The following is a 23,886-nucleotide window of genomic DNA, read 5'->3' on the forward strand; positions in this document are numbered from 1 at the left end:
TAATGAATTTTACAAAAAATTGAACATCTCGTATAAAGTTTTCAAATTGCATCATGTGCATACATCTGAATAGTTTGCATGGAGTCTGTATGGTTTATCTGTGAATACAAAGCAAATAATAATGCTCATAAAACAAAGGCTTTGCGATGGTCGTACCAGGCAATGCACCACTTCCATCCCAAAACTGCATGGATGTCCATACCAACCTCATTCGATAAACAGATGATTACAGATTAAACGCTTCAAGTACTAACATATTCTTCTCAAGTTTGCAATAATCCATAGTTAATGGCATTTGCATTTTGTTTACAGATTCAATGTCGTTTCATCTAAAAATCTGACATAATTGCTCGGATGACGGTATGCATCAATCTCCACTAGCACAACCCCTGCAGCCACAATGAACACATTCTATAACCTTTTCTTCTCTCAGGTGCTTAGGGACCCTGCAGACACAAGTAGTTGCAAAGTTGTGATCTCGAGTCTGCATGCACCGCAGGCAGCAAAGGCGCTCGTAACCTGGCTGCATAGACTCAAAAACAAACCGCAATTATTGAAAGCCACAAAAAAATCAAAAGAACACAACTCAAATAGTGGAAGAAGAACAAAATAATAAATCAAAACCCAATGGATGGGAAAAAAGGGGGTGGGGGGTGGGCTTTTCACAGAAGGTAGACGTTGTGGAAAATTCATGAAGGGCTATATGAAATTAAGAGGAGAAATAACCATTATAATCCAAAGCAATAGAGGTATAGCACAACAACAAAATTGCAAGCAGAGAAGAGATGAAAAAGGCTGGAGTTGTAAAATAGTGCGAACTGATAATTTGAGAATTGATAAACAAGACCCTCGGGCTGCATGCCCAAATAATATTAGCCAAGAGCAATCAGAAAGATCATAATTGAGATTCTCTTAACCAAATTACTAGGAACCATTTGCCTAACAGAACTAACTAAGTTTATACTTCATAAAATTTAAAGATCCAGATATGGTCTAATGATTAAAATGATTTTATCTTGGGCAAGATCTCGATTTGTACCAGTACATCCTGAAACAGTATATAATAGTCATGAGTTCTAATATCTTGACCAATATACCTGATATGTACCAAGATATTGGCCGATACACTATAAAAATATCACCTTATTTTTTGACTTCCAATTAAAATAGAATTTTAACTAATAAAGTTCAAGATCAATTTTGTAATAAAACTCTAATATGGGATTTATCACACAAATTTCCAATATCTCGGTCCTAAAATATCATCCGTGAATCTCAGAAAATCTTGGTTCCTTCCATATCTGCCGAGACAAATTGGTATGTTGCTTCTTCTCAGTTTCAGACATCCACCAAGATGATCAAAATCTCAGTTTTAAAACTTGATATTTTTTAAAGGGATAAAAACCTTGATGGTTAATACTTTAAAACGTACCTGTATTAGAATTTATTTACTAGTTAATATATCACCACAGAAAGTGAGGATGCTGCCAGCCTAACATCAATAATGAAAGTTTCGAACAAAAGCATAACTTTCAAAAACTAACTACACGTCTACCTATAACCTGAGCATGAAAAATTTGGCACCAAAATCTTTTATTGACTTATCAAGAAACCATGATATGAAAATAAACAACTACACAAACAGGGGCACAAAGGAAAAATAAATCATTAACATAGTCCAAAATTACATGGAGAATGGAGACCAACCTTTTTCCACTTCGCTATCAGATTACGGTCTGCATAGCCCTGATCCAAGCAAAATTCGTACAATTCTTTTGATATCTCTTTCCTGCGATAATAGAGGTCATAAATGTAGCGGCTCTTCTGATGTGCAATTTTAAAGATAGGCCAAAGGGCTTCACATTTTCTCTTTCCATCATGCGGATCATTTTCAGCTGCCCAGTGACAAAATTTAATTATAGTTTAGATAATCGTATAGAATTTACAAAACTAGACCAAGTGCATGAACGTTGAAGAGAACTAATTTAGAAACCTTCTCTCATTTTTGCCTCTAGATCACGAAGGGTAGGCTCAATAAGCTCCCATCCTTCTGGATATTTGACTCGGCTTGTCTTTATCTTAGGCATTCCACCAAAGACAGCTGATTTCCACCTTATCTTTCCAATTTCTGACTATCAATCTGTGGGCTGGAAATCAACATAATGAAACTCTGTGAGAAATCAAACTGGCACATAATTTTCATCCTAAAGATGTGCCCCAGAAACATATCAAAGGACAGAAGAAACTAATCCAGGTATGAGCAAACCTCTGCTGAGCAGCTAAGATACCAAAAGTTGTACGCACTAGATATCCACACATTGTCAATGAAACACATGTTTTAAGAATGCATTCTGATACCATTAATTACCATCAAATTTAGAAGCACTGCAGAATAAAATTAAAGCACCTACCATAATTATTGGTTTTTCTAATTACAGAATGTATAATTCTATCCTGATTTCAGAGGTCAAAGAATCGAAACCCTCCACCACAGTTTTAGGATTTCCCTTGTCTATGTAAAACACGTTTCCCTGCTTTCTTCTCCCCTCTTGCAAGGCAGGACATAAAATTCTCCTCCAATATGAGTGTGCCCGAGAAGAAAACCTAAAACTATCGATTAGTGACAGTTATATATATATATATATATCGAATAGTGACAGTTATATATATATTATTTCATTATTTTGGTTATCTTCCCTGTCTATAATTATAACAGACCGAGAAAATATTAATTACGCAGTGACTACACGAGAATTCAAAGAAATTAACTGGCAATAGGCATAAAATAAAGCAATTGGAATGACTGAACGTTCTAAACACGAAAAACGATCATCTTATTCAGCATATTGAACAAATAAATACCGGAGCATCATTAAGTTGTAACTTAGTCAAAACCAAAATCAATAATTTCTTCAGAACCGCAAAGCGGGAAGCGAGAGAGATTAGGGTTCAGGGCGGTTAGGAGGATAAAAGAGGGATAAGGCCTAGGAATTTGGTTGAGATAGGGTTTATCAGAGGGTTAGGGTTTAGTTTGGATTCCAGAAAGATCGAGGTCAAGAATCAAGGAGAGCATTAGGGTTTCCAGTAGGATTGGGCGAGCGGAACCTTACCCGCGATTCGAGAAGGCCGGAGACCGTCGGCGGAGGCGGCGCACCGGAGGCGGCGGCGGACTCTCAATGGAGGAAAGGGCTCCTCGCCGCGGCTGCGGCGAGCGGCAGCGGCGGCGGCACGAGAGAACGAGAAGGGTAGAAGGGACGGACGGGTCGTGAAGGGGTGTATCGAAGCAATATCCCACGTGGGCAACTTTGCAAATTTTCGATGCGGTTTCGGACCGACTCCGTAACCGTAGCATCCGTTGCCGACTTTCCGCGGACTCGGAATCGATTCCGATCAGCCACTCGATCGAACACGGACGGTATAGATGCAATGTCCAATAGATCATGGCTGCTTTAAATACAAACATCATGTTCGGCGTCTCCTGCCTTCTTGCGAAAACCCTAGAAGAGCTTTATTTCCAACAGCCTCGTCGGCGGCCGATCTCACAAACCCGAATCCAGCGTTCAGGTAACTCCCCCCATCTCTTTCTCTCTCTGTGATATTGCTTATCTCGCTTTCTCTTTTGTTATGGTTTTGATTGTTTTTTTCTTTTTCTTTTTTTTCTTCTCCTTTATATATTTTTTTCTCACATATACTTCTCCGTTTGTGATACCGTGATTTGATCGATATAATCCAGAGTAGTAACTAAATAATGAGGAGATATTTTAAATATCTCCTAGAATCACAGTTCTCTTGTACAAAGCAGGACTTTCCCGTGTTGAATTAAGGATGCCAGATTTAGTTCGGAGGTTAACTATTTTCCTTTGCTTTCTTGAGGGTAATTCCTTTTCCTCCAACCATATACAAGTAGTATGCTTTCTGAAGTCATATTATTATGCCGTTCTGAGCTTCTTTTTTTTTTTGAAGAAAAAGAAGAAAAAGAAATAGGGGTGGTGGTTTCAAAATTTTAGTTGGATTCAGATTTTGCTCATACTTGAAAGTAACCAAAAGCTAACGAAATAGGAGAAGTGGGCAAAAATGTAAGAAAACGATCATGTTCAGTGAAAAGGTCGGTGCCAACAAGTCGAGATACGGGATTCTGTTTTTTTTTTTTTAATAGTTTTCCCCTCCTTGTTTTATATTGTGCGCTATTTTTCTAATGTTGAAATAATTCAATTTCTCTGACCAGGTTTTTTGATATTTCTTGAAGCATATAATACTAGTTTGGGAACGCTGTTAATATTTTGATCATTTTGTCTTTTTTCTGTCTAGTCTAACTTATATATCGGGTGCATCTCATATGATTTTCTTTTGTCGTATACTGTAGGCTTTTTTTGTTAAAGTGGATTTTTTTTCATTTGTTTCAGGATGAAGGTGATTGCTGCCTATTTACTAGCCGTTCTTGGTGGGAACACTAGCCCAACAGCTGATGATTTGAAGGATATCCTAGGATCAGGTTAGTTAATTTAATTTCTTTTTCCCTGTTTTTTGTCCAATTCATGATCTATTGGTTTTCCATGCCATCGAACAAAACAAATGGCTAGATAACCTAACCACTATATTGCAAGGTCTGGCTAGTGATTGTTGTTTTTCATACTCTTAACTGTTTTCCTTGGTTGGATAGAATGATTGTCTGAACTCATTCTGCAATTGGTTTGTTATTCCTTATAGTATATTGATAAACATATTAAGTGATGAATTTTCCGTACTCATGTTCGGTAACTGCATGCCTGCCTTTATTGGTAATGCATTAGTGTGTAATTTTAATTTGCTCTACATGTTGTTTGTATGATTATGATGTTGCAATTAGGAACAGAAAATGGTTGAAATGGTGACTTATCAGTGTACAGTGTGATGTGAATCCCATCTTATGAGATCTTCTGAAGATAGAGAAGCCAAAATATTGCTGCTTTTCTTAAATGCGTAAATGAAGGTTATGTCATTACCTGATGATCCACTCCAAATGGGCCAAGTTTGGAAGGAGTTTCTTCATGGTTTGCTTATGAATGTTTTAAACTCTTTTGATAAGTGTTTCCTTTCAGCAACATATCCCTTATTTTGAACAGAAAGCTGGTCAGTCCAAAATTTTCAATGTTACAAGTTTGAAGACTTAGACTAAATGGGGGTCACAATTTACCTGTTGTCCTAAAAGAAAATCAGACTAGGATACTAATATAATGATTTTAGAGATTGCTTTAACTTGTCAGATGGTGTAAAGTTTCTTTCTTTTTTCCAGTGGGAGCTGAAGCTGATGATGACAAAATTGAGCTCCTCTTATCTGAAGTCGAGGGTAAAGACATAACTGAACTTATCGCTTCTGGGAGGGAGAAGTTTGCTTCAGTGCCCTCTGGTGGTGCCGCCATTGCTGTTGCAGCCCCTGCTGCAGGTGGTGCTGCTGCAGCCCCAGCAGATGAGCCAAAGAAAGAAGAGAAAGTGGAAGAGAAGGAAGAATCAGATGAGGTATGACTTGTTATAATGGGTTATAAGTTCTTTCACATATCATGGATCCAACTCATCAGAATTTTCATTGTCATCAAACGTCTTCGGACTTAATTTTGCTACAACCTGTCATTAAGCTTGAGACTCTTATGATCAACTAAGCTTGCCCCGATTTGCCTAGCTATACCTGCCTGAACCTTTTTTGTATGATGGTCAATAAGCCAGTATTGAAGTGGCTAGCTGACTAGAAATGATAGTAGTTGGTGTTTACCGCACAACTCTCTGGTCCTTCTGCTACTACATTCAGAGAAGCCAGGCATTGCTTGATGATTCTCCTATGAAATAACTAAATTGCTTTTGTCCGCTCAATTTGATGTTCCCATACAAAATATTCTCAACGAATTTCTAGATTCGACAGGTTTTTGTTATACGATAGGCTTAGTTTACAGTCACATTTGCGCCTTTACAGGCTTTAGTTCATGGTCTAGCATTATTTGTTCGCATATACATGTATGGTAAATCTGGTTCTAAAATCTGATGCTTGTTTCATTATTTTGTTAGATTTTCCACTTTAATTCAATCCGGAGACGCTGATCAGGTAATTGATCCCTTTTTTGTTTGACTTGATGCAGGACATGGGCTTTAGTTTGTTCGATTGAGTGGTACGGCTGTCACCTTGTATAGCCTTCTTGGAATTCTAATTTGAGGTTGATATGCAAGACGTTAAGATTTGTATTAGAGACTGAAGTTTAGTACCTTGGTTCGTGCAACAGCAAGGCATCATGCTTCTATATTTTGTATTTTAGGAGTTACAAAGTAGGTCATGTACAGCATGGCCTGGCATTAATTCTCTTGGGGTGCATTAGTTAATGAATTCTGTATGAACATCTGTTTTTGTTCCCTTGGTTCTGGTATGCAGTTAATTTGTGCTTGTTTAGCACTTCTCTTTCTTGTTTGCCAACCGGATTCTAGGGCTCTACATGGAGCATTCTACTATGGGTACAATCAGCAAAGTTAATAGAAAGAAAATGGCGTAAGGGTGGAGGGGCGGCATCAGACTATGTTCAAAGAACTTCTCCAGAATGATAAGCAGCAAAGTAGGCGATCCAGTCTGCCGCCCTGTTCGTCTTCCAATACACATAAACAATTTGAAATGAGCTGCATGCTTTTGAGATTTTTACTAAACATGATATCACTTTAGATCCAGTTAGAAGCTCATGGCATTGGATGTGGAGACCAGGCTGCAGTATTCCACCTTTTCTGATTGGACAGCTTCTTGTTGATTTCCCAAAATCAAAGGTGACGAACCATGCATGATAACTTCATTATTGCAGTATTGAGCACCTCATCTAAAGATGATAAGATGATACAGTCCCTCAAAATAACCTTTTTTTCATCCTATGAACAGTGTTGTTTATGAGTTCAAAAACACCATTATTCTCAAAAATAATATGAAAATTTAACTACTTTGTAGCGTTTTCACATTCTCAGAATTTTGCTGGTGGCAAGTAAATTGTTGCATGTGTTGAAGATTTGATAGCAAATTTCTTCCATTTACGAATTGCACATCCGCTTCTGAATCTCCTCTTCCAAACTTGTTTGTTAAATATTTTTTATTATCTTTCTGATAAAAAGGTTACAGGTGGCCTATCCTTTTCCTTGTAATCGTTTCTGGTAACTAGAGGTGGCCTGAATTGTGAGTGCTCTTTCAGAGGTTCGATGGCAGTTGTATGGGAAATGAATCATGAATGGTATTTCCTCCTTTTTAATGTGGGATGCATGTTGGCCACCCCCACAGTGTTAGGATTTGGCAAAGATAGGCTTGACATATATATGACTTCAAACTAGTTTCATCCTTAGTTTTGCTCTTACAAGCTCCCTTCTCTAATCACAGCACGGGTACAAAAGATTCATGTTTGAGATTCTAACCTATCCTTGATTGTAGTAGGTATTGCTTAACTATGTGACATTATCGTCCCATCGACAAAGTGTGCTTGAAGAAACTTATTTGGAGCCTTCCTTCACTCCTGAATTAGACTCAACTGAGTGCGCCTATGATAGGCTCCTGCTACTAAGGAAATGAGGGGCATAGAAAGGACTATTTTATGCCACAATCTATTTGAGAGATGGCTACCAATATTATTGCACTAGAAGGGGACTTGGAGACTTTGATATGTCAAATAACGAGCTCTTTATCCTAGATAAATTATGTTCATGCACTCCTATTAAATAACCATAACCGGAGATTTGGCTCATCTCATTGAGAGGCCAATACTGCTATAGGTTGGGTGGTTTCATATGAAACTAACCATGCAGGCTCTATTGACTATGACTCTAAATTCATCCATCCTCGAATAGTTCTATAATCTATTGTATTCTAATTTTACTGTTTGTATTTATATTAGCACCATGTAAAAATAGCCATCTTAAAATAAATAAGAAATAAGAAAATTAAGAGAGTTCATACAAGCTGAGCTTAGGTATAAAATCTGAACCAGCTTGCTCCTTTTATGAAATACTCTGATCCATGAAAAATGTTTGAAATCTCCAAACAAAATGACTCGGCAATGTCATTTAAAGGTGCTCTCAATGGATTTATACAGAAAATAAAAAAAAAGAGGCTGTTTACGACAAAAGGGACTAGGGGAGTGTGTACCATAGCATTTCAAAGGGCTATCTCGCCTAAAACAAAACTTAAGAATAGCTTTTCAAGAAATTACGAACAATAATAGATAACGATCTTATCCGTCAGAATGACCATCCTCTCCCCTAAAAAAGTCCCTCGAAGCCTGGTAGGGCTGCATTGTTTAATAGCTAAAGTGTGCATCCGCCTTCACGCAATATATGAGCAAATCCAATGCACACACACCAAGTCACTAGCTGCTAAAGCCTAAAGGTGCTCCTACTCATGATCACGAGCCATATTTTGGCTGGTAACAAGGTTAAAGCAAAGGGGGGAAAAAAGTTATCAGAATTAAATCAGGCAGCACAAATTAAAAAAGTTTTTAATTTTTAGATTTTTTTTTTGTACAAAAAGGGAAGCCCTTACAATATTTATTCTCCGATGATGCCCGCCCAATGCCCTTCTTCTCTCTCTTCCTCCTGTAGCCGAGGGCGGCCGTAGTCGAACCAACGTCCCACCCAGCGGATAACGTCACCAGAGAGATTCGAAGCGAAGGAGAGGAGAAGGAGAAGGGAAGCAAGGGAAGCGACCCCGAATGGGTCAGACGAGGGACCGTGGCAGCCTCCCCACCGCCCGATCTGGCGGCGGATCTCGCCGGCGGAAGATCCAGAAGAGCTTCAACAACCTGAAGATCACCGTCCTCTGCGGCTTCATCACCATCCTCGTCCTCCGCGGCACCGTCGGTTTCGGCAACCTCGGCGGCCCCGGCGCCAACTCCGACTCCGATCAGAAGGTCATCGAGGACATCGACCGCATCCTCCGCGAGATCCGCTCCGACTCCGACCCCGACGACGAGGAGCCCCCACCTGTCGACTCCGCCTCCAACTCCACCTCCCTCGCCGCCGACAATTCCACCGCCACAGCGGCGGCGGCGGCCAAGAACTACACCCTCGGCCCCAAGATCTCCGACTGGAACGAGCAGCGACGCCGGTGGCTGAGTGAGAACCCCGGGTTCCCGTCCAAGGTCGCCGGAGGAAAGCCCCGGATCCTCCTCGTCACCGGATCGCCGCCCAACCCTTGCGATAACCCCATCGGCGACCACTACCTCCTCAAATCCACCAAGAACAAGATCGACTACTGCCGCCTCCACGGGATCGAGATTGTCTACAACATGGCCCACTTGGATCGGGAGCTCGCCGGGTACTGGGCCAAGCTCCCGCTGATGCGCCACCTGATGATTTCCCACCCGGAGGTGGAGTGGATCTGGTGGATGGACAGCGACGCCTTCTTCACCGACATGGCCTTCGAGATCCCGCTCTCCCGCTACGACGCCCACAATCTCGTCATCCATGGCTATCCGGATCTCCTCTTCGGCCAGCATTCCTGGATCGCCCTCAACACCGGCAGCTTCCTCCTCCGCAATTGCCAGTGGTCGCTGGATCTCCTCGACACCTGGGCTCCGATGGGCCCCAAAGGGCCAATTCGGGAGGAGGCCGGCCGGATCCTCACTGCCAACCTCAAAGGCCGGCCAGCATTCGAGGCCGACGACCAGTCCGCCTTGATCTACCTCCTCTTGTCTCAGCAGGATCGGTGGGGCGACAGGGTCTACATCGAGAATTCATACTACCTCCATGGCTTTTGGACTGGGCTGGTGGAGCGCTACGAGGAGATGATGGACAAGTACCACCCGGGGCTCGGGGACGAGAGGTGGCCCTTCGTGACGCACTTTGTCGGGTGCAAGCCTTGCGGCAGCTACGGCGATTATCCGGTGGAGAAGTGCCTCGGTAGCATGGAGAGGGCCTTCAACTTTGCTGACAACCAGGTCCTCCGGCTTTATGGGTTTGGTCACAGGGGCTTGTCGAGCCCCAAGATCAAGCGGATCAGGAACCAGACGGCAACCCCTCTCGACGTCAAAGACCAGCTGAGCCTCCAAGCTCGAATATCCAGTTTATGAGAAGCATTGGCTGGCCATTCACCCTACTTTGGTGCCGCTCGAGGTCAAGTCTATGCCATTTGTTGTGAGACAGGTTCTTCAACTTGATCAGGCATGTAATGTTAAGCATTGGATGTTTAACTTTTTTCATAGCATCATACTCTCTGATTTTTATCGTTACCTGCGGGATTTCTTTGTGAATGAAAACTGAACAAGAAGGGGGAAAAATTCTTTTTAACTTATTCTTCAAATAGCAAGTCAATTATAATGAATCTGTGAGATGTTCAAGTATATGCAAATGCTATTATTTTGGTTTGCTATTAAACAAGAAGAAACTATGCAACTCAATTCATCTAAAATTTAGTCTCTAAATCGAGAGGCTCTCATCTATTGGGAAGACAATGTAGATGCTTGTCTTCAAAAATTTTGCATTTGGTTGAATAGTTTCCAAGACTCATGACCTGAGGCATTGTAAATTTTCACAATGAAGAGCTTTCCATCCTCGATACCGAATAATAACTACTAACACTAGGTATAAAATATAAACAAAGATTGGGCTACCTCTCCCCTCATGATGTAAACTTTAATTCCATTCTTAATTTTCTTTAATGGCCTACAACTACAACAAATTCAGCTTAAAGTTACTTAAGAAACTGTAGCCAAACAAACACGTAACAACTTGTGGAGCAGCTATTCCAAAAGGAATAACTATTCCTATTCCACTTTTACTTACACCTGAACCAAACATCTGTGCTGGTTTAGATGTGTTGTACTCTCATTAGGATTATGTTGTAGAACTGTTTCAATGTATTTGTAGATGAGCTTTGTGAGAATTTTGTTGACAATTTGATGAATTAACAGTTGGATCACTATCGGTGCTGTTGCTTGTTGGAGTGGATTTTGTGAGGCTATCCTTATTTTTTCTTTTCTCTTTTCCTTAATTTTTCCATTCCTTATTGGACAATGAAATTGCGGTAGTATTATTTCTTCTTTCTGAAACTAAGAATCTGTTAGAAAAATACCATCATGTTTTGCCTTCTAGAATATGTTATTAATAGGCTTTATCAGAAACCACAGGTACTCAACCATAACCTACTTTGTTTCTCCCTCCCTCTCTCTCTCTATAGTGTAATCTAACCTACTTTCTTTATTTTGATCCCGCCTTAGTATGCAAGAATTGATCTAACATTTAGTTGGAAAGCAAACTCTAAATTATCCTTTCTTTGTTTGTTGTTCCTTTATCTACTAAAACATATATTTTGTGGAGGTTAGTTGGTTTTTTACTACTGATGTTGTTTTTTTGCATATATTTAGATCATTCATTCTTGTTTTTTGCCTCCATCCTTTTCTCTTTTTTTTTTTTTTTCATTATGGCCCATTACTAATTATATCCTTCACGCTATAGGGAAATGAGGTTCGTATGAGAACTTTTTGAGCTGCATCCTTGATCTTTTTGGTTGATCTCTGCAAGCAGGTTAATTCCCAGTGTAGGCAAATAACATGACAATAAAAAGTGAGGGAGAAGATGTAATACTGACAATTTCCATGATTGAAGTCAGTCTCAATCCACTACATCATGAAGTAAACGCCCTAAAGTGTTACATCTATTGAACTGAACAACAAGATAAAGGGGCTATGGCTTGTTATTCTTTCTGGAATGATTTTGAAAAAGATTCATCATAGTATGGCTATGATATTGCATAAGGTTATACCATGAAAAATGATTGATGTTGCAATACTAAGAAGCATTTCATGGTGTTTGAAGGTGAGAATTGCGTCGGCTAGATAGGCATGCATATTTCATCAACTATCACGATAGTCAAGATATCAAACATAATGTCTGCCTAAATTTTGCTAAAGTATTTGTCCTTTTCATTCCAAGAGTATGAGAGTCTAATAGCAAAAGAACATCTTAAAGGTTTTGTGGACATCGCTGAAGGCAGTTGGAATGCAAGAATTCAATCAATTGTCTGAAGTGTGCATAAGAGAAAATGTGAATTCATCCCCAATTCAGAGGAGCTCGGAACTGAAAACTGAAGAAATCACTTCATTGGCAGTAGTTAACTTCAACAGATGGCACAACAAATCCTCAAATATACATATAGGATAAGTGATGTAGGAGCATTCAAGCACATCTTTTCAAACATTGCTCTTATGAAATGGTACTAATTCTTAAAGAACCTTCATCCTTTTCTTTTTATTCCTCCATTTGCATGAACAGGACTACATTTGTCATCTTAACAATCTTGTGGAAGCACCACCATCTGTACTTTTCTCTAACTGATTTTGATTACTATTATTTTCCTTGTAGAAGTAGTATTGTTTGATATGGACCTGGAAACCAGTGCCTCACTAGATGATAGAGCCTCATGATCCTGAATGAAGCGATAATCAGCTAGCCCTGTCCCAGTTGTTTGGGTTGAGAGACTAGTTGTGGCATTACTGGGAGTCGCGTTTTTCTAAATTTGATAGTCATCTGCATAGAAAAAGACATTTTATGCGCTTGTTTATTTACATACATTCTCCATACATTTCATTGTTATGGAAACCAAAGATCACAGTGCTTAAGGTGCGTTGAGCATTCCCAGTTCTGACCTGCACTTGAAATCTCTGCCTCTAGACTTCTCCTTAACGTGGATCAGATTCTGAGACCAGGTTGATCCAAGGTCTGGAAAAACTATAAGGCCTTATTATGGATGACCAGTCAATCTCCTTTTGAGGCAGTTATAGTGGGTAAATACTTAGGTTTACCTCTTAAATCACCAATATCTGCTTGGTAGCTACTTATCATGAGAGATGGTTTGCTGGTTTTACTTGGACTTCTCTATCATTTCCCTGTCAATCAGAAATTCTGATTAATCTATTCCTTTTCATATGACTATTGGCATTTGTGGTAGAGCTGGACTGAGAAAAGAAGGATATGTTAGAGAGAGCCTGACCTGAGAACTAGACAAGTATGAATCTCGGAGTAACGTTCGACGGAACCCTGGTAAGTAGAGCTGGATGTGTGTAAAGTTGAATACTGAACAGACAGATATAGTTCTTTATATATGCTTGTGGTTTGGTATCACCCATGGTAAAGCAAATGTTAGATAAGCGGTATAATGATGCTTATGGGTTATATATTCAATTGCTGCCAATTTTTATTTTATGCATCGCGGTTTCTGTTTCTCTGAAGCAAACAGCATCTTTCTCACTCAAACAAAAGGTTACACATGTTAATGTACAAATCGGATGTTTATTATATGTAGGAAGAGTTTATGGTGATTAAGGTATGAGAGTTCAGATGATATGATTATTTCTAGTACTAATTCTGAGTTAGTTATTACGCCCCTTCTAATGGAGCACTTTACAGCATACATGGAAACGCTGGATGATTGAAGTAATATAATAGCATGCTGGCTGGAGTCATGTTTTTGTGGCTGGCGGGAGCTGAGAAATATTTAAACCCCAGTTGCCGGTTGGGGTTTTGGCTCGTTTGGTGATTGGCCCCGCGTGTCTGGGAGCATCACGAGCAGGATGGCCCGCTTGCTGTAGGTGCAGGACAGGTCTTCTGTCTTTTTTTACTGTTTTTTCTTTGGTTGCATGGTCGGGGTGATTAGCATTACTGTAAACAAAAGAGAGAAGAAAGTCTCTGCGGTGAACTGAACCAAGGAGATATGAACAAGAGCAAAACAGAATAGCAGTTAAAACTCTATGATTCGGAACTCCATATGCATCAGTTCCATCCCATGGCATCCTATGTGATTTTTAAACAAATTAGTCATCCCATGCCATCCTTTGGCAATCCGATCGATCCAGCAGATGGCAAGAGAGGTGGATCAGATGGCTGAGCGTGCAAGAACATCGATCGTTCTTTTGCATGAAAGATGCCATCAAGAAGAAATATTGTTCAGATTTTTGTTAGTTGTGATGTCGTTCGTCATAATCTAGGCTATCTTTGTTTCGTGAATTAATCTCATATAAATGCTGAATAAGCAGTTTATTTTGTCAGACATCAAAATTTTTGCACCTCTATCCGGCATAATTTTATTCAACAGGTATATAACCACGTTAACTGGCTTAAACTTATTCAACGGGGAGGTACCAAACAATTTTATTCAACCTTTTGATATGGCTTTGATTCATATTGAATTGCAAAAAAAAAAAAAAATAATAATTTATTTATCCCAAATTAGTCAACCAAACAACATTTCCACCTATACAGGTTTATTCAAGGCTTCCAACCAAACAAAATTACAGATTTATTTATATAAGAAAAGTTAAAGTTGAATTTGACGGAATACAAGAAAATAAAACAAGCTATTCAGAATATTTTCCGCATAAAGAAAGTTCTGTTTTTAGTGATAAATATTTATTTTATTTATTTTTCAAGTTACATGGTAAAACTAGTGGGTTGGTGCATGCCAACCTAATTATTAAGCTTATCATGCATTAGTCTGAGATTTAACCGATTGCTTGTTTTTAATGATTTCTTGATATGTAGATCATTTTGATTATTATGGATAGAAATGGGCAAGATTTAGGAGCTAGATCCACCATATCAAAAAGCTGAATCTGCTCAGAGGTCATATCTTGGGCATGTGACGTTTGATTGAGATGATTCTTTTTAATTAGATAAATTTTCAAACTCTACAATATTGCACCATCCCCTAAAGGGTGTGGTGCACCAAACAATCAGGCCCAAAATTGATTATTTGGGCCCAAAAATGGATCCGCCAAACTTAAAACTTTCTATTTGAGAAAGATTTTAACTATATGTATTTTTCAATATGGAAGAATTAGGTGGAGCATTTGAAGGTAAAATCGCTAAAAAAAAGTTGAGATTTACCTTATGTAGAATTATAGCTTTCTTTATATTTATTTTCACTAGTAATATCAATTTTGGAAAAGCTGAATTTTTTTAAAATTAGAAGAGAAACTCAATTCAAAATGTGCAAGGATAGACCTCGCTAGTATAATTAAAGGTTAAGTATTTCTATTTTTTATTGCTCAATGAAAGAAAAAGAGAATCTAAATCTTGTTTTTCTAATTGGAATTCTTTCTAAATATTTTAAAAGATTCGAATTGAGCGGTTTGAGAAAATTATTTCTGTCTCTCCGATTGAATTTTTTTTTTATACATTGAAAGCTCTAATTGATTGATGTCAGACAACTAGATAATAGCTAAGGGCATTCTTGGAAGCCTCATGAATTGGTTTCTTACCTATGGTACATTGTAAAATGTAAAAAGCGATTGGATTCAAAGAAGTGGTTCAGAGCCTCGATTCTAGCCTGCCCTGCCCCTGTGCCCATCTCTAGCTATAAACCCCACAGGGGAGGCTCCCCTCTCTTAGTTACTACAATGGCCAATGATTAAGATAACCAACCATCAAATGATTGAACCTACTCCTTCTAGGCACCTTTAGAACTTCTCTTTTGTTGCTCTAATCATTATTTAAAACATCAATTTGACTGGTAACCAGGGGACATTCTAGCAGGCCTAGAATTCTCAGATTAGAATAACCTTGAAGCAAACAGTTTCTCCAGAAGATACAGATTAAAAATCGATACCTTTAATATCCACTTCCTTGGAGTCCCAAGTTTACAAGCCGGGGGGTCCTCCCCCTCCCCCCACCCACTCTGCCCGGATTCCTAACGGTCAATCAGCAAAAAGAGTTGATTAGCCATATGGGAAAAAGAGGGGACGGCATATAGCTTATTAGCCGTCCGGTCTTGCTTTTGCTCCAACGCGTTAAAGTATTGACCGAGGACCAGGTCCACCGCTTTACCCCAATGCCTCGTAAGCTGGTACGCGCTCAACCAGGAGTTAAAAGGCTATGCTGATGTTGTTCCCAGCCCCAATCATGCTATGATCGATTTGGAGCTCTTCAAGGTTGAGAAGGAATACTGGTTCTGAAAGCAACGAAGGTAGATCTTAAAATGGATGCCTTCATTGGTTGATTGATGTGATGCGAGGCGCTCACTACGTTTGTCCGTAAGTACAAGTTGCCTCATCTCTTTTTTTGGGGATTCAGTAATTGCCTGACTTAGAATCCCAGACTGTGATAAGGTGGGCAAATTTTCAATTAATTATTTCATTGATGCTGAAATACTAAAAGAACAATGTTTGCATATGCTTAAACTTTCTCTTTGAATTTGATTATGGCTTTTATATCGCTTTGAAGTGCTCAGATTCTTTTTCATATCTCAAATAAGAGAAAAAAAATCATTAATGATTGATTATAAAAATAAAAAAATAAAAAAGAGTAGATGAGAAAGCACAGTTTATCCAAGCGAGAGAGGGAGAGAGACAAATGGAAGCTCCCCAGGTGCCCTTTTTAATTGTTCATAAATGAGACAAGCTGTGCTTTCTCCTGTTAAGTAGTGCAATCATTAAGATTGCGCCCGAGCTATCCCTTTCAAATGTGGCATAATTTGGGGACCAACTCATGTGTTATATTTGGTTGTATTTTTAAATCTGTCTCCTAATGTTTCTGGCATCTATTAGTAAAGTATCTATCAGCATATTTAATCATTGCAGCTGGATCCTTGGAAAAAAAACCCTCCGTGTCTTGCGTGGAATTAGTGCTAGGCAGCTGAGCCTTTTTAGGTAATACGACGTAAGTAAAATGCTGAATGGCTCGAAGGATTCAAACCACAAAATTACAACTTAGAAGATGGTAGAAGTTGAATTAGATTAACCGAGGGGGGGAAAAATTGACAGGTTACGCTTCACATGTGGAAGTAGGTGCCTTGACCGAGCCATCTACATGTTCTGAATCCCATGAAGATTTGAATCACCTAATGCTCCTTAAGATTCGTGTTGAAAATCCAAGCCAACCATTTGATGGCAAACGATGGAAGGATTTCTATGGAAATTTGTCGTCCTAAGCTGAAAATAATTTAAATTAGATTCGCTTATGCAGTTTTGAGTTATAGCTCGAAAAAGATGATTCAAATAGAATGTGTGAGATATGTCTCAAATTGTATTATAATATGCGTTTTTCTATATTTTAAATTTTTTACAAATTGTCCTATTTTGAGGAGATAAGGATCACCATACCATGCGATTTATGTTGGATGCAACAAGACGGTCAACAAAATTATTTTAGTTGCATTACATTTATATCACATATTGGACCTACCACTAATTGAATTGCGCACTGACCGGCTAAAATTGACCGTAGAACAAACTTGACCCTTTCTTTTTTTTGGCCAATAGCATTGGAGACTCATGGATTTTAAATCCAAAATTTACTCTAAAAGACATGGGCAATAAAAGAAATTCTATCATCAAGGAAGTGGCAACAAAATTCTGAGTCATGCCGACAACAAACCCTAATCCAGACAAATCATCCATGTTTAAGTAGGTAATAGATCAAATTCAATGCCAACCAGCTCTGCTAATCATCCAATACGGATTGATACATCATTCCTCATTTTCCGCTGGAGTTGCAGTGAAACCTACGTCCCATTGTGGTCTTTGTTTTGTGGAGACCGAGCTATATTACCTTTCCACCGGTTAAATAAATCATTGGTGCGACAGCTTACAAATTGCCGACTCCAAGGACAGAATGCTCATCCGATAGCGAAGCGGACGAAGGCAGGGTCCCATGGCACAGTTGGGCTCACGTTGTTTTATAGCAAGAGAGTACTCATTCCATTTCCTGCCTCGTACAGTGGCGATGCCATCGTGAATGGGGGGCATTCAAACGTAATTCATGGGCAAAATTCGGTCTCTCGCTCGCCTTCCAGAGTTCTTCCGAACGCCACCGGCGGTGCACCCAAGTGAAGCGGGGCCCACCAGCTTGAATTATTAAGCTCGCGATATTTCCGCGGAGCGGGAGCGCGAGATCTTTCCGATCCCTTTCTTTAGTATTATTATTATTATTATTATTATTATTCCACCTCACTTCGCTCATTTTCTTTTTGAACTTTTCATTCTTTTTTGTTTTTTTTTCACTGCTTTGTTTTCTTTCTTTTTAATTATCTTCACTCTATGGTCTTTCTCGTGATGAGCGAGCGTCTTCCACTCTGCGGCTTTTTCCCTCTTCTCCGCTTCCCAACCCTAACCCTAATCCTCGCCTCTCCTTCTCCTCTGCTTCTTCGCCATTGCCGATCTCGGAGCTGTTAATCCGCCGCATTCTCCTCTCTCTCCTCGATCGGTGAAGTGGGTCTGCGATCTGAACTGTTGCTGGCATTAGTGGACTTCTTCTAAGTATGGCTTCTTCTCCTCTCTATCGTCTCTTAGCTGAGATTTTACGGCTTCTCCACTGCTTCTTCTTACTGGTTGATTTTGACTGGAGTAATTTTTGTTTTTTTCTTCCTTTTTTTTAGATGGGGAGAGAAAATCCGTTATAATTCGGGGTAGCTATTGTTTTTTTCTTTTTGATCTGAATTTCTTCTTTTCTTTATCTGTTGTTGTTGATCAGCTTGAAGAAATATGGGCAGGAAAAAGCGAAAATTACATGTGGGAAAAAGATTTGGAAATGAGCGTGGAATATGGACCCCCTCCCCCTCTCTCATCATCGTTTTTATTTCTAGTTATTCACCATCTTCTATGTATGCTGTTGAATCGGTTCGTGGGAAGAAAACTATGCGCTTCAAAAATTAGCGGAAATAAGTGCGCGTTGTGGATAGCTATTTTCTAACCATTCTCTTCAACTACTTAGTTCTATGTATGCTGTTGAATCGGTTCGTGGGAAGAAAACTATGTGCTTCTAAAAGTAGCGGAAATAAGTGAGGGTTGTGGATATCTATTTTTTTTTAATATATATATAGTTTTTAAAAATCTAACCATTCTCTTCGACTACTTAGTTCATGCAGTCGAATTGGTTTGAAATAACAATGGCTGCACGTCTCTAGGAAATTAGGGTCTGGCATCTCTTCTTTGTAATCTCAAGTCTGGATATTGGAACTCAAGTTATTCACATCTAGAACCGTGAGTACTTACAATTATGACCGTCAAAGCAACATAAAAGATTATAATTGTGCTTTATTGCGATAACTTAACTTTACGTTGCGCCTTCTGGTGAATGTCATGGATCAAAATTATATCTGGATGTATACTCAAAAATACATCTGAATATTGTAGCAGAAATCTGGAGCACATGCAGATAGCCATAAAGTAAATTTCATTGAGGTGAAGAATCACAGTTGCATCAGAAATGCAACTAAAGTGCCATCCTGTTTACTTTTAAGCGCTCACAATAGCTTTCGACAAAAAAACTGACAATTCTAATCATGTGGCTGCTTCGAGTTCTTTTTCATGCAAAGTTCTGTCTTTGGTGTCTAGAAGCTCAGCTGGTAACATAAATACTCATTGTCTCCATCAATTATTTTTAGGCATTTTGGGCTGCAGATATGACTAAGTTGAATGGGCATAGTTTTTAAATTGAGTACTCAACCCAGAAAATTCAGTTACTCGAGCTGTGTATCTTGCCAAGCTTGAGTAACACTTTGACTTCCAGGAAATGTCACTCAAGTTGATAACTCAAAGACTATCTATGTCTGACTGAGTTGGTGTTGTCATAAGTCTGATATTCTTACGACAAATGCTAGAAGCTAGATCAAACACTTTTAGAAACAAAATTATTCAGATCTGAGATAAGCTAAGGGGGAACTTTACATTGTTTTACGGCCAAGAAGGTACAAATTTAGCACCCAAGAATGTGACAATTGAGGAATAAATGTTTTTGACTACTCTTCAGGGTCAATCATGTACCTTATAAATTCTGTTCTTGTTGTTTGGCTGCAAACTTTCAAACTTTTGCATTTTACTCTAATTCCTGTTCACCTCAAAACACAATTCATTACCTAGTTCAAATTGCTTCGAGGTTGGGTCCCTTGTTGGACGCATTTTCAGTTTCAAATTTCTTTACCATGGTTGAAGAAGTAACTATTTTAATAAATAAAATTCAAAACCTACTGCTGAGTCATTTCTATTTTCATGTATCTGTATCCATTGTCTTTTAAATCTATGGTATTGTTTTTTAGGCTAACCGTTATTCAGCTATCAGCTGTGCAATATTTTCACCTTTTAATTTATTGCGGCCTCATCGTGCAGGATCATGGTGCACATTGATGTGGAGTAGTTGTTATGCAGGCCCTCTTCAACTATAGTAATTGATATGCATGAAAAGAATCTATACGAAAAAGTTTGGTTTTTCTTGATTGTACTTCACTAACCACTGGATGGATTGCTGGGAAATGGGTTAGTTATTTAATCACTTATCTTTCTGGTAAATTGGGTCATCTTGGTTGGTACAGCCACGCACAAAATGGGTTCATCAGGTGGTATTTCTGAGATTGTTGAATCGAATGAAGAATCAAAACCAGTTCATCATTCGCATAGATCTAAGACACTTAGTATTAAATCAAAAGCAGATGGAGATATTAAGTCTCATGGTCAACCTGTTGAGGATAACCTTGATCGGCTTTTGAGGGCAATTGATCTCAGGACATCATCAAGGGTTCTCGGCCCTTCTCACCAGGATGGTGTGGACTTGCTGCAGAAGAGTGCTCTTAAGAAGCCAGTTAAAGTCAGGATATCTCAAGCATCAGGAATAGGAATATCTGAATCAGTGACCTTGAAACAGGCACTGCGAAGGTTATGCATTTCTCAGGCATCAGAGATGGCTGCTATGAAAAGGTTATCAAAGCCAATTGGTATATCTGGGGTGTCTGAAGCTGGAACTATTAAAAGGCTGTTTGCATCTGTAGTGGTCCAAGCAAGTGACTCTGGTCTTTCACTAGAAGAAGAAAAAAGTTTAGTGAAGATATCCATTGTTCCTGAAAAAGTTGTCAAGGAGTCATCTGGAAAAGCTACTGATTTCAGTCAAACAAGCAACTTGGAACCATCTAAACGAGATGCTGCTTCTTCACCTCTTTCCGAAGTTCTCAACACAGTTAAGGTACCAAAAGTCAGAATTCAAGATGTTCTTAATCCTACCTCAGCAAAAACCAGCAAAAATCCGTCAGTCTCTGCAGAGATAGAGAAGAAAGGAAAGACGACTTCTGTAACTTCTGTATCTAGCCCCCAGAAAGGCACTGAATCAAGCAAGTCTGCAATAAGTCCACGACTGATCAAGCCAGTATTTCGGAGCAAGACGTGCAGCAAAAAGAAAGGAAAGAGGGAATCAGCTTCAAAATCAGGTAGTTCCAGCAGATGTGGAGAAGTTGACAAAGCTGGCGCGGCTATTCCTAGTAAAACAAAGTCAGGTTGCCGAAAAGAAGTTGTGCTTCCAGCATCCAGCAGTACGAATTCTGCTGGTGCAGTTGTCGCAGAAAACATTGACAGTGGTGCAAGCAAACCTGATTTCAGTCCAAATATCTGCAGTGGTGGTAGAGCTGCTGGTGTGAAAATGAGTGAATGCTCAAGATCAAGAGAAAAGGGGGAGTGCTCTCAAAGTTCTAAGAGTAGCATTGGTGATAGCAGCACCAGCATCAGCGAGGAGAGCCATCAGAGTGGCTCCAGCAGTAATGGCAGTAGACCTCACATGTCAAAGGATGCGAGATGGGTAGCTATTCGCCGCATCATGATGCAGCAAGGAAGCTTAGGATTGAAGAATTTTAAACTTCTCAAAAGGCTTGGTTGTGGTGATATTGGGACTGTTTATCTTGCTGAGCTAATTGGTTCTGAATGGTTATTTGCATTGAAAGTCATGGATATTGAATTCCTGGTGAGCAGAAAAAAGATGCTTAGAGCACAAACCGAAAGGGAGATATTGCAAATGCTGGATCATCCGTTCCTTCCTACCTTATATGCCCATTTTACGGCAGATAACCTCTCATGTCTCGTCATGGAGTATTGTCCTGGTGGTGACCTGCATGTCCTCCGGCAGAAGCAACCTGGAAAGTTTTTTTCTGAACCAGCTGCTAGGTATGTAGCTTCAACCGAAGATTGTATGCAGCTTAGCAGTTGCATTTGCCTATCAAGGAAGCATCATGGAAACTGTTAACATTATCCTTTTAGATGCATTTATGCCATGCAATGGTGCTTTATATCCTATTTTATTTAATCATCCCAATCCTACTTGCACTTAGGTGGGTGGTTTAGGAAGAGCATTTAGCGACATTCTAGAATTTTTTGTAGGGATACCACCATTAATAGTAAATAACAGCTACATTAACTAAACTTGCTAAAACTGCACTCTGCAAAAGTAGGAAAGGAAGAAACTGAATAAACAACCCTCTACATAAACCCATTGACTTAATTCAGAAAGAAGGCTATTTTGATAAATCAGAACCATGACAAACCCATTAATCGGTTGTCATGAAACTCTATACATGGCCAATTGAAGTATGTTTGAAGAATGGAATAGTGTGAGGCTCTTTTATGTGTAGCTTCTCGAGTGGCATTCTGATTGCTGCTTCTTAAACAATTGTCTGAACCTGAAACTACAATCAGGAACAACACCTTAGTCAGAAAATTCAGCTATTCTTTATCTATAGCACCCACTGCGCCAGAAAAGAATCAGAACTACTGTGGAGATGGCCATGTTTAGAGTCGGTAACAATGGAGTTTAGAGCATGAAGTTGATTTCAAATTTGCAATGAATGTGTAGCCTTTATATTCTTTCATTATGCTTTAATAATGCGTGCACACTGTTAATTCTACAAAGTCATGCTGTGAAATCATTTTTACAGGTTTTATGTTGCAGAAGTCCTCCTTGCACTGGAGTACCTACACATGTTAGGGGTCATCTATCGAGATCTCAAACCAGAGAACATCCTTGTTCGTGATGATGGTCACATCATGCTATCTGATTTTGACCTTTCTCTCAGGTGTTCAGTAAGCCCTACCCTTCTCAGATCCTCATCCTTGGGTACAGAAGGGCCCGTAAAGAAACTGTCAGGACCCTGTGCTGAAAACAGTTGCATTGATCCTCTCTGCCTTCAGCCGTCATGGGTCCCTGTTTCTTGTTTCACACCCCGTCTTGTGTCTTCCACCATGGCAAAGACCCACAAGCTAAAAGCTGACCTAGGTGGTCAGGATAGCCCGCTTCCACAGCTTGTGGTGGAGCCTACTGATGCACGATCCAACTCCTTTGTTGGGACTCATGAGTACCTGGCCCCCGAGATTATCAGAGGAGATGGACATGGAAGTGCTGTAGATTGGTGGACGTTTGGAATATTTCTATATGAGTTACTTTTTGGTAGGACACCCTTCAAGGGACCTGGAAATGAAGAAACTTTGGCTAATGTGATCTCTCAGAGTTTGAAGTTTCCTGAGAGCCCAGCTGTTAGGTTCCATGCGAGGGATTTGATTAGAGGGTTGCTCGTAAAGGAACCAGAGAATCGGCTGGGATCAGTCAGAGGAGCAGCTGAGATTAAGCAGCACCCATTTTTTGAAGGGCTGAATTGGGCCTTGATCCGATGTGCTGCACCACCTGAGACACCGAGAAGCTATGATGATGGAACTCCAGTTGCAATGCGCAAGAAAAAGGAAGGTAAATGCCTGGATTTCAGGAGTAATGGAGAAGATGTGGAGTTTGAGCTATTTTAACAGAGTTCTCTTCTCTGTGGAGCGTGCTTGGTTTGGTAGCTGATGCCTGTCTTTTCGCTCCATTTTCATTATTTTAAGTGATAGCTGTCAATGTAAATGTAGATCCGTATATTGCAGTAAGCTTTCATTTCTTGTTAATAACATGCATATGAATCAAGAAATATGTCAATCTATCAACCACTTCTGTTTTGTCCTGCAATGGTTAGAGCTGAATCTGAAGTAGCTGCGATATATATGAAGCATGCATTTCCTTTGTTTTTCTGGATGAGACATGTTCTCTTGTTCTTGTTTCATAATTTGTTTCACGATTTTTAATGAGAGAAACTTCATGGGATTGTACATAACTTTTTGCATGAAGGGTTGGACG

General features: G+C 39.6%; 4 protein-coding genes across 9 annotated transcripts; 3 read left to right on the forward strand and 1 right to left on the reverse strand.

Annotated features, from left to right (window-relative positions):
* Positions 1-33: 33 nt before the first annotated feature.
* On the reverse strand, positions 34-3,275 carry LOC103703071 (protein BUD31 homolog 2). 2 transcript variants are annotated; one of them, XM_008785769.5, is made up of 4 exons: positions 3,111-3,275; positions 1,994-2,147; positions 1,708-1,895; positions 34-523 (listed from the first exon to the last, which is right to left on the reverse strand). In XM_008785769.5, the coding sequence occupies exons 2-4, from the start codon at positions 2,085-2,087 to the stop codon at positions 368-370; spliced, it is 438 nt and encodes a 145-aa protein (XP_008783991.1). In that variant the 5' UTR covers positions 2,088-2,147; positions 3,111-3,275; the 3' UTR covers positions 34-367. The 2 variants fall into 2 exon arrangements, with proteins under 2 accessions (XP_008783991.1, XP_088566297.1); XM_088710171.1 differs by lacking the exon at positions 3,111-3,275 and adding an exon at positions 2,412-2,570.
* A 156-nt stretch (positions 3,276-3,431) lies between these two features.
* On the forward strand, positions 3,432-6,415 carry LOC103703069 (large ribosomal subunit protein P2A-like). The gene is made up of 4 exons (XM_008785765.6): positions 3,432-3,564; positions 4,404-4,492; positions 5,273-5,496; positions 6,108-6,415. The coding sequence occupies exons 2-4, from the start codon at positions 4,405-4,407 to the stop codon at positions 6,132-6,134; spliced, it is 339 nt and encodes a 112-aa protein (XP_008783987.1). The 5' UTR covers positions 3,432-3,564; position 4,404; the 3' UTR covers positions 6,135-6,415.
* A 1,569-nt stretch (positions 6,416-7,984) lies between these two features.
* LOC103703068 (putative glycosyltransferase 2) lies at positions 7,985-13,987 on the forward strand. Of its 4 annotated transcripts, none has more exons than XM_088710167.2 (3): positions 7,985-10,143; positions 11,950-13,020; positions 13,387-13,987. In XM_088710167.2, exon 1 carries the CDS (start codon positions 8,694-8,696, stop codon positions 10,050-10,052), a length of 1,359 nt encoding a protein of 452 aa, XP_088566293.1. In that variant the 5' UTR covers positions 7,985-8,693; the 3' UTR covers positions 10,053-10,143; positions 11,950-13,020; positions 13,387-13,987. The 4 variants fall into 4 exon arrangements, with proteins under 4 accessions (XP_088566293.1, XP_088566295.1, XP_088566296.1 ...); XM_088710169.2 differs by having other exon boundaries at positions 11,950-12,193; XM_088710170.2 differs by lacking the exon at positions 11,950-13,020.
* A 3,558-nt stretch (positions 13,988-17,545) lies between these two features.
* On the forward strand, positions 17,546-23,680 carry LOC103703067 (serine/threonine-protein kinase D6PK). Of its 2 annotated transcripts, XM_088709939.2 has the most exons (4): positions 17,682-18,230; positions 18,445-18,751; positions 20,079-21,893; positions 22,661-23,680. In XM_088709939.2, the coding sequence occupies exons 3-4, from the start codon at positions 20,293-20,295 to the stop codon at positions 23,517-23,519; spliced, it is 2,460 nt and encodes an 819-aa protein (XP_088566065.1). In that variant the 5' UTR covers positions 17,682-18,230; positions 18,445-18,751; positions 20,079-20,292; the 3' UTR covers positions 23,520-23,680. The 2 variants fall into 2 exon arrangements, with proteins under 2 accessions (XP_008783984.1, XP_088566065.1); XM_008785762.6 differs by lacking the exon at positions 18,445-18,751 and having other exon boundaries at positions 17,546-18,230.
* The last annotated feature ends 206 nt before the right edge of the window (positions 23,681-23,886 follow it).

This window comes from Phoenix dactylifera, chromosome 13, assembly GCF_051530095.1.
Source record: "Phoenix dactylifera cultivar Ajwa chromosome 13, Ajwa_hap1_PhDact_Kaust_v1.1, whole genome shotgun sequence".
Taxonomy (NCBI): Eukaryota; Viridiplantae; Streptophyta; class Magnoliopsida; order Arecales; family Arecaceae; genus Phoenix; species Phoenix dactylifera.

Coding starts and splice junctions, on each gene's coding strand:
- LOC103703071 (XM_008785769.5), bottom strand. CDS start 2,087: ATGCCTAAGATAAAGACAAGCCGAGTCAAATATCCAGAAGGATGGGAG. Junction 1,896..1,993: donor AGAGGCAAAAATGAGAGAAG/GTTTCTAAATTA, acceptor GTCACTGGGCAG/CTGAAAATGATCCGCATGAT. Junction 524..1,707: donor TGATAGCGAAGTGGAAAAAG/GTTGGTCTCCAT, acceptor GAGTCTATGCAG/CCAGGTTACGAGCGCCTTTG.
- LOC103703069 (XM_008785765.6), top strand. CDS start 4,405: ATGAAGGTGATTGCTGCCTATTTACTAGCCGTTCTTGGTGGGAACACT. Junction 4,493..5,272: donor GAAGGATATCCTAGGATCAG/GTTAGTTAATTT, acceptor TCTTTTTTCCAG/TGGGAGCTGAAGCTGATGAT. Junction 5,497..6,107: donor AGAAGGAAGAATCAGATGAG/GTATGACTTGTT, acceptor GACTTGATGCAG/GACATGGGCTTTAGTTTGTT.
- LOC103703068 (XM_088710167.2), top strand. CDS start 8,694: ATGGGTCAGACGAGGGACCGTGGCAGCCTCCCCACCGCCCGATCTGGC.
- LOC103703067 (XM_008785762.6), top strand. CDS start 20,293: ATGGGTTCATCAGGTGGTATTTCTGAGATTGTTGAATCGAATGAAGAA. Junction 21,894..22,660: donor TTTTCTGAACCAGCTGCTAG/GTATGTAGCTTC, acceptor TCATTTTTACAG/GTTTTATGTTGCAGAAGTCC.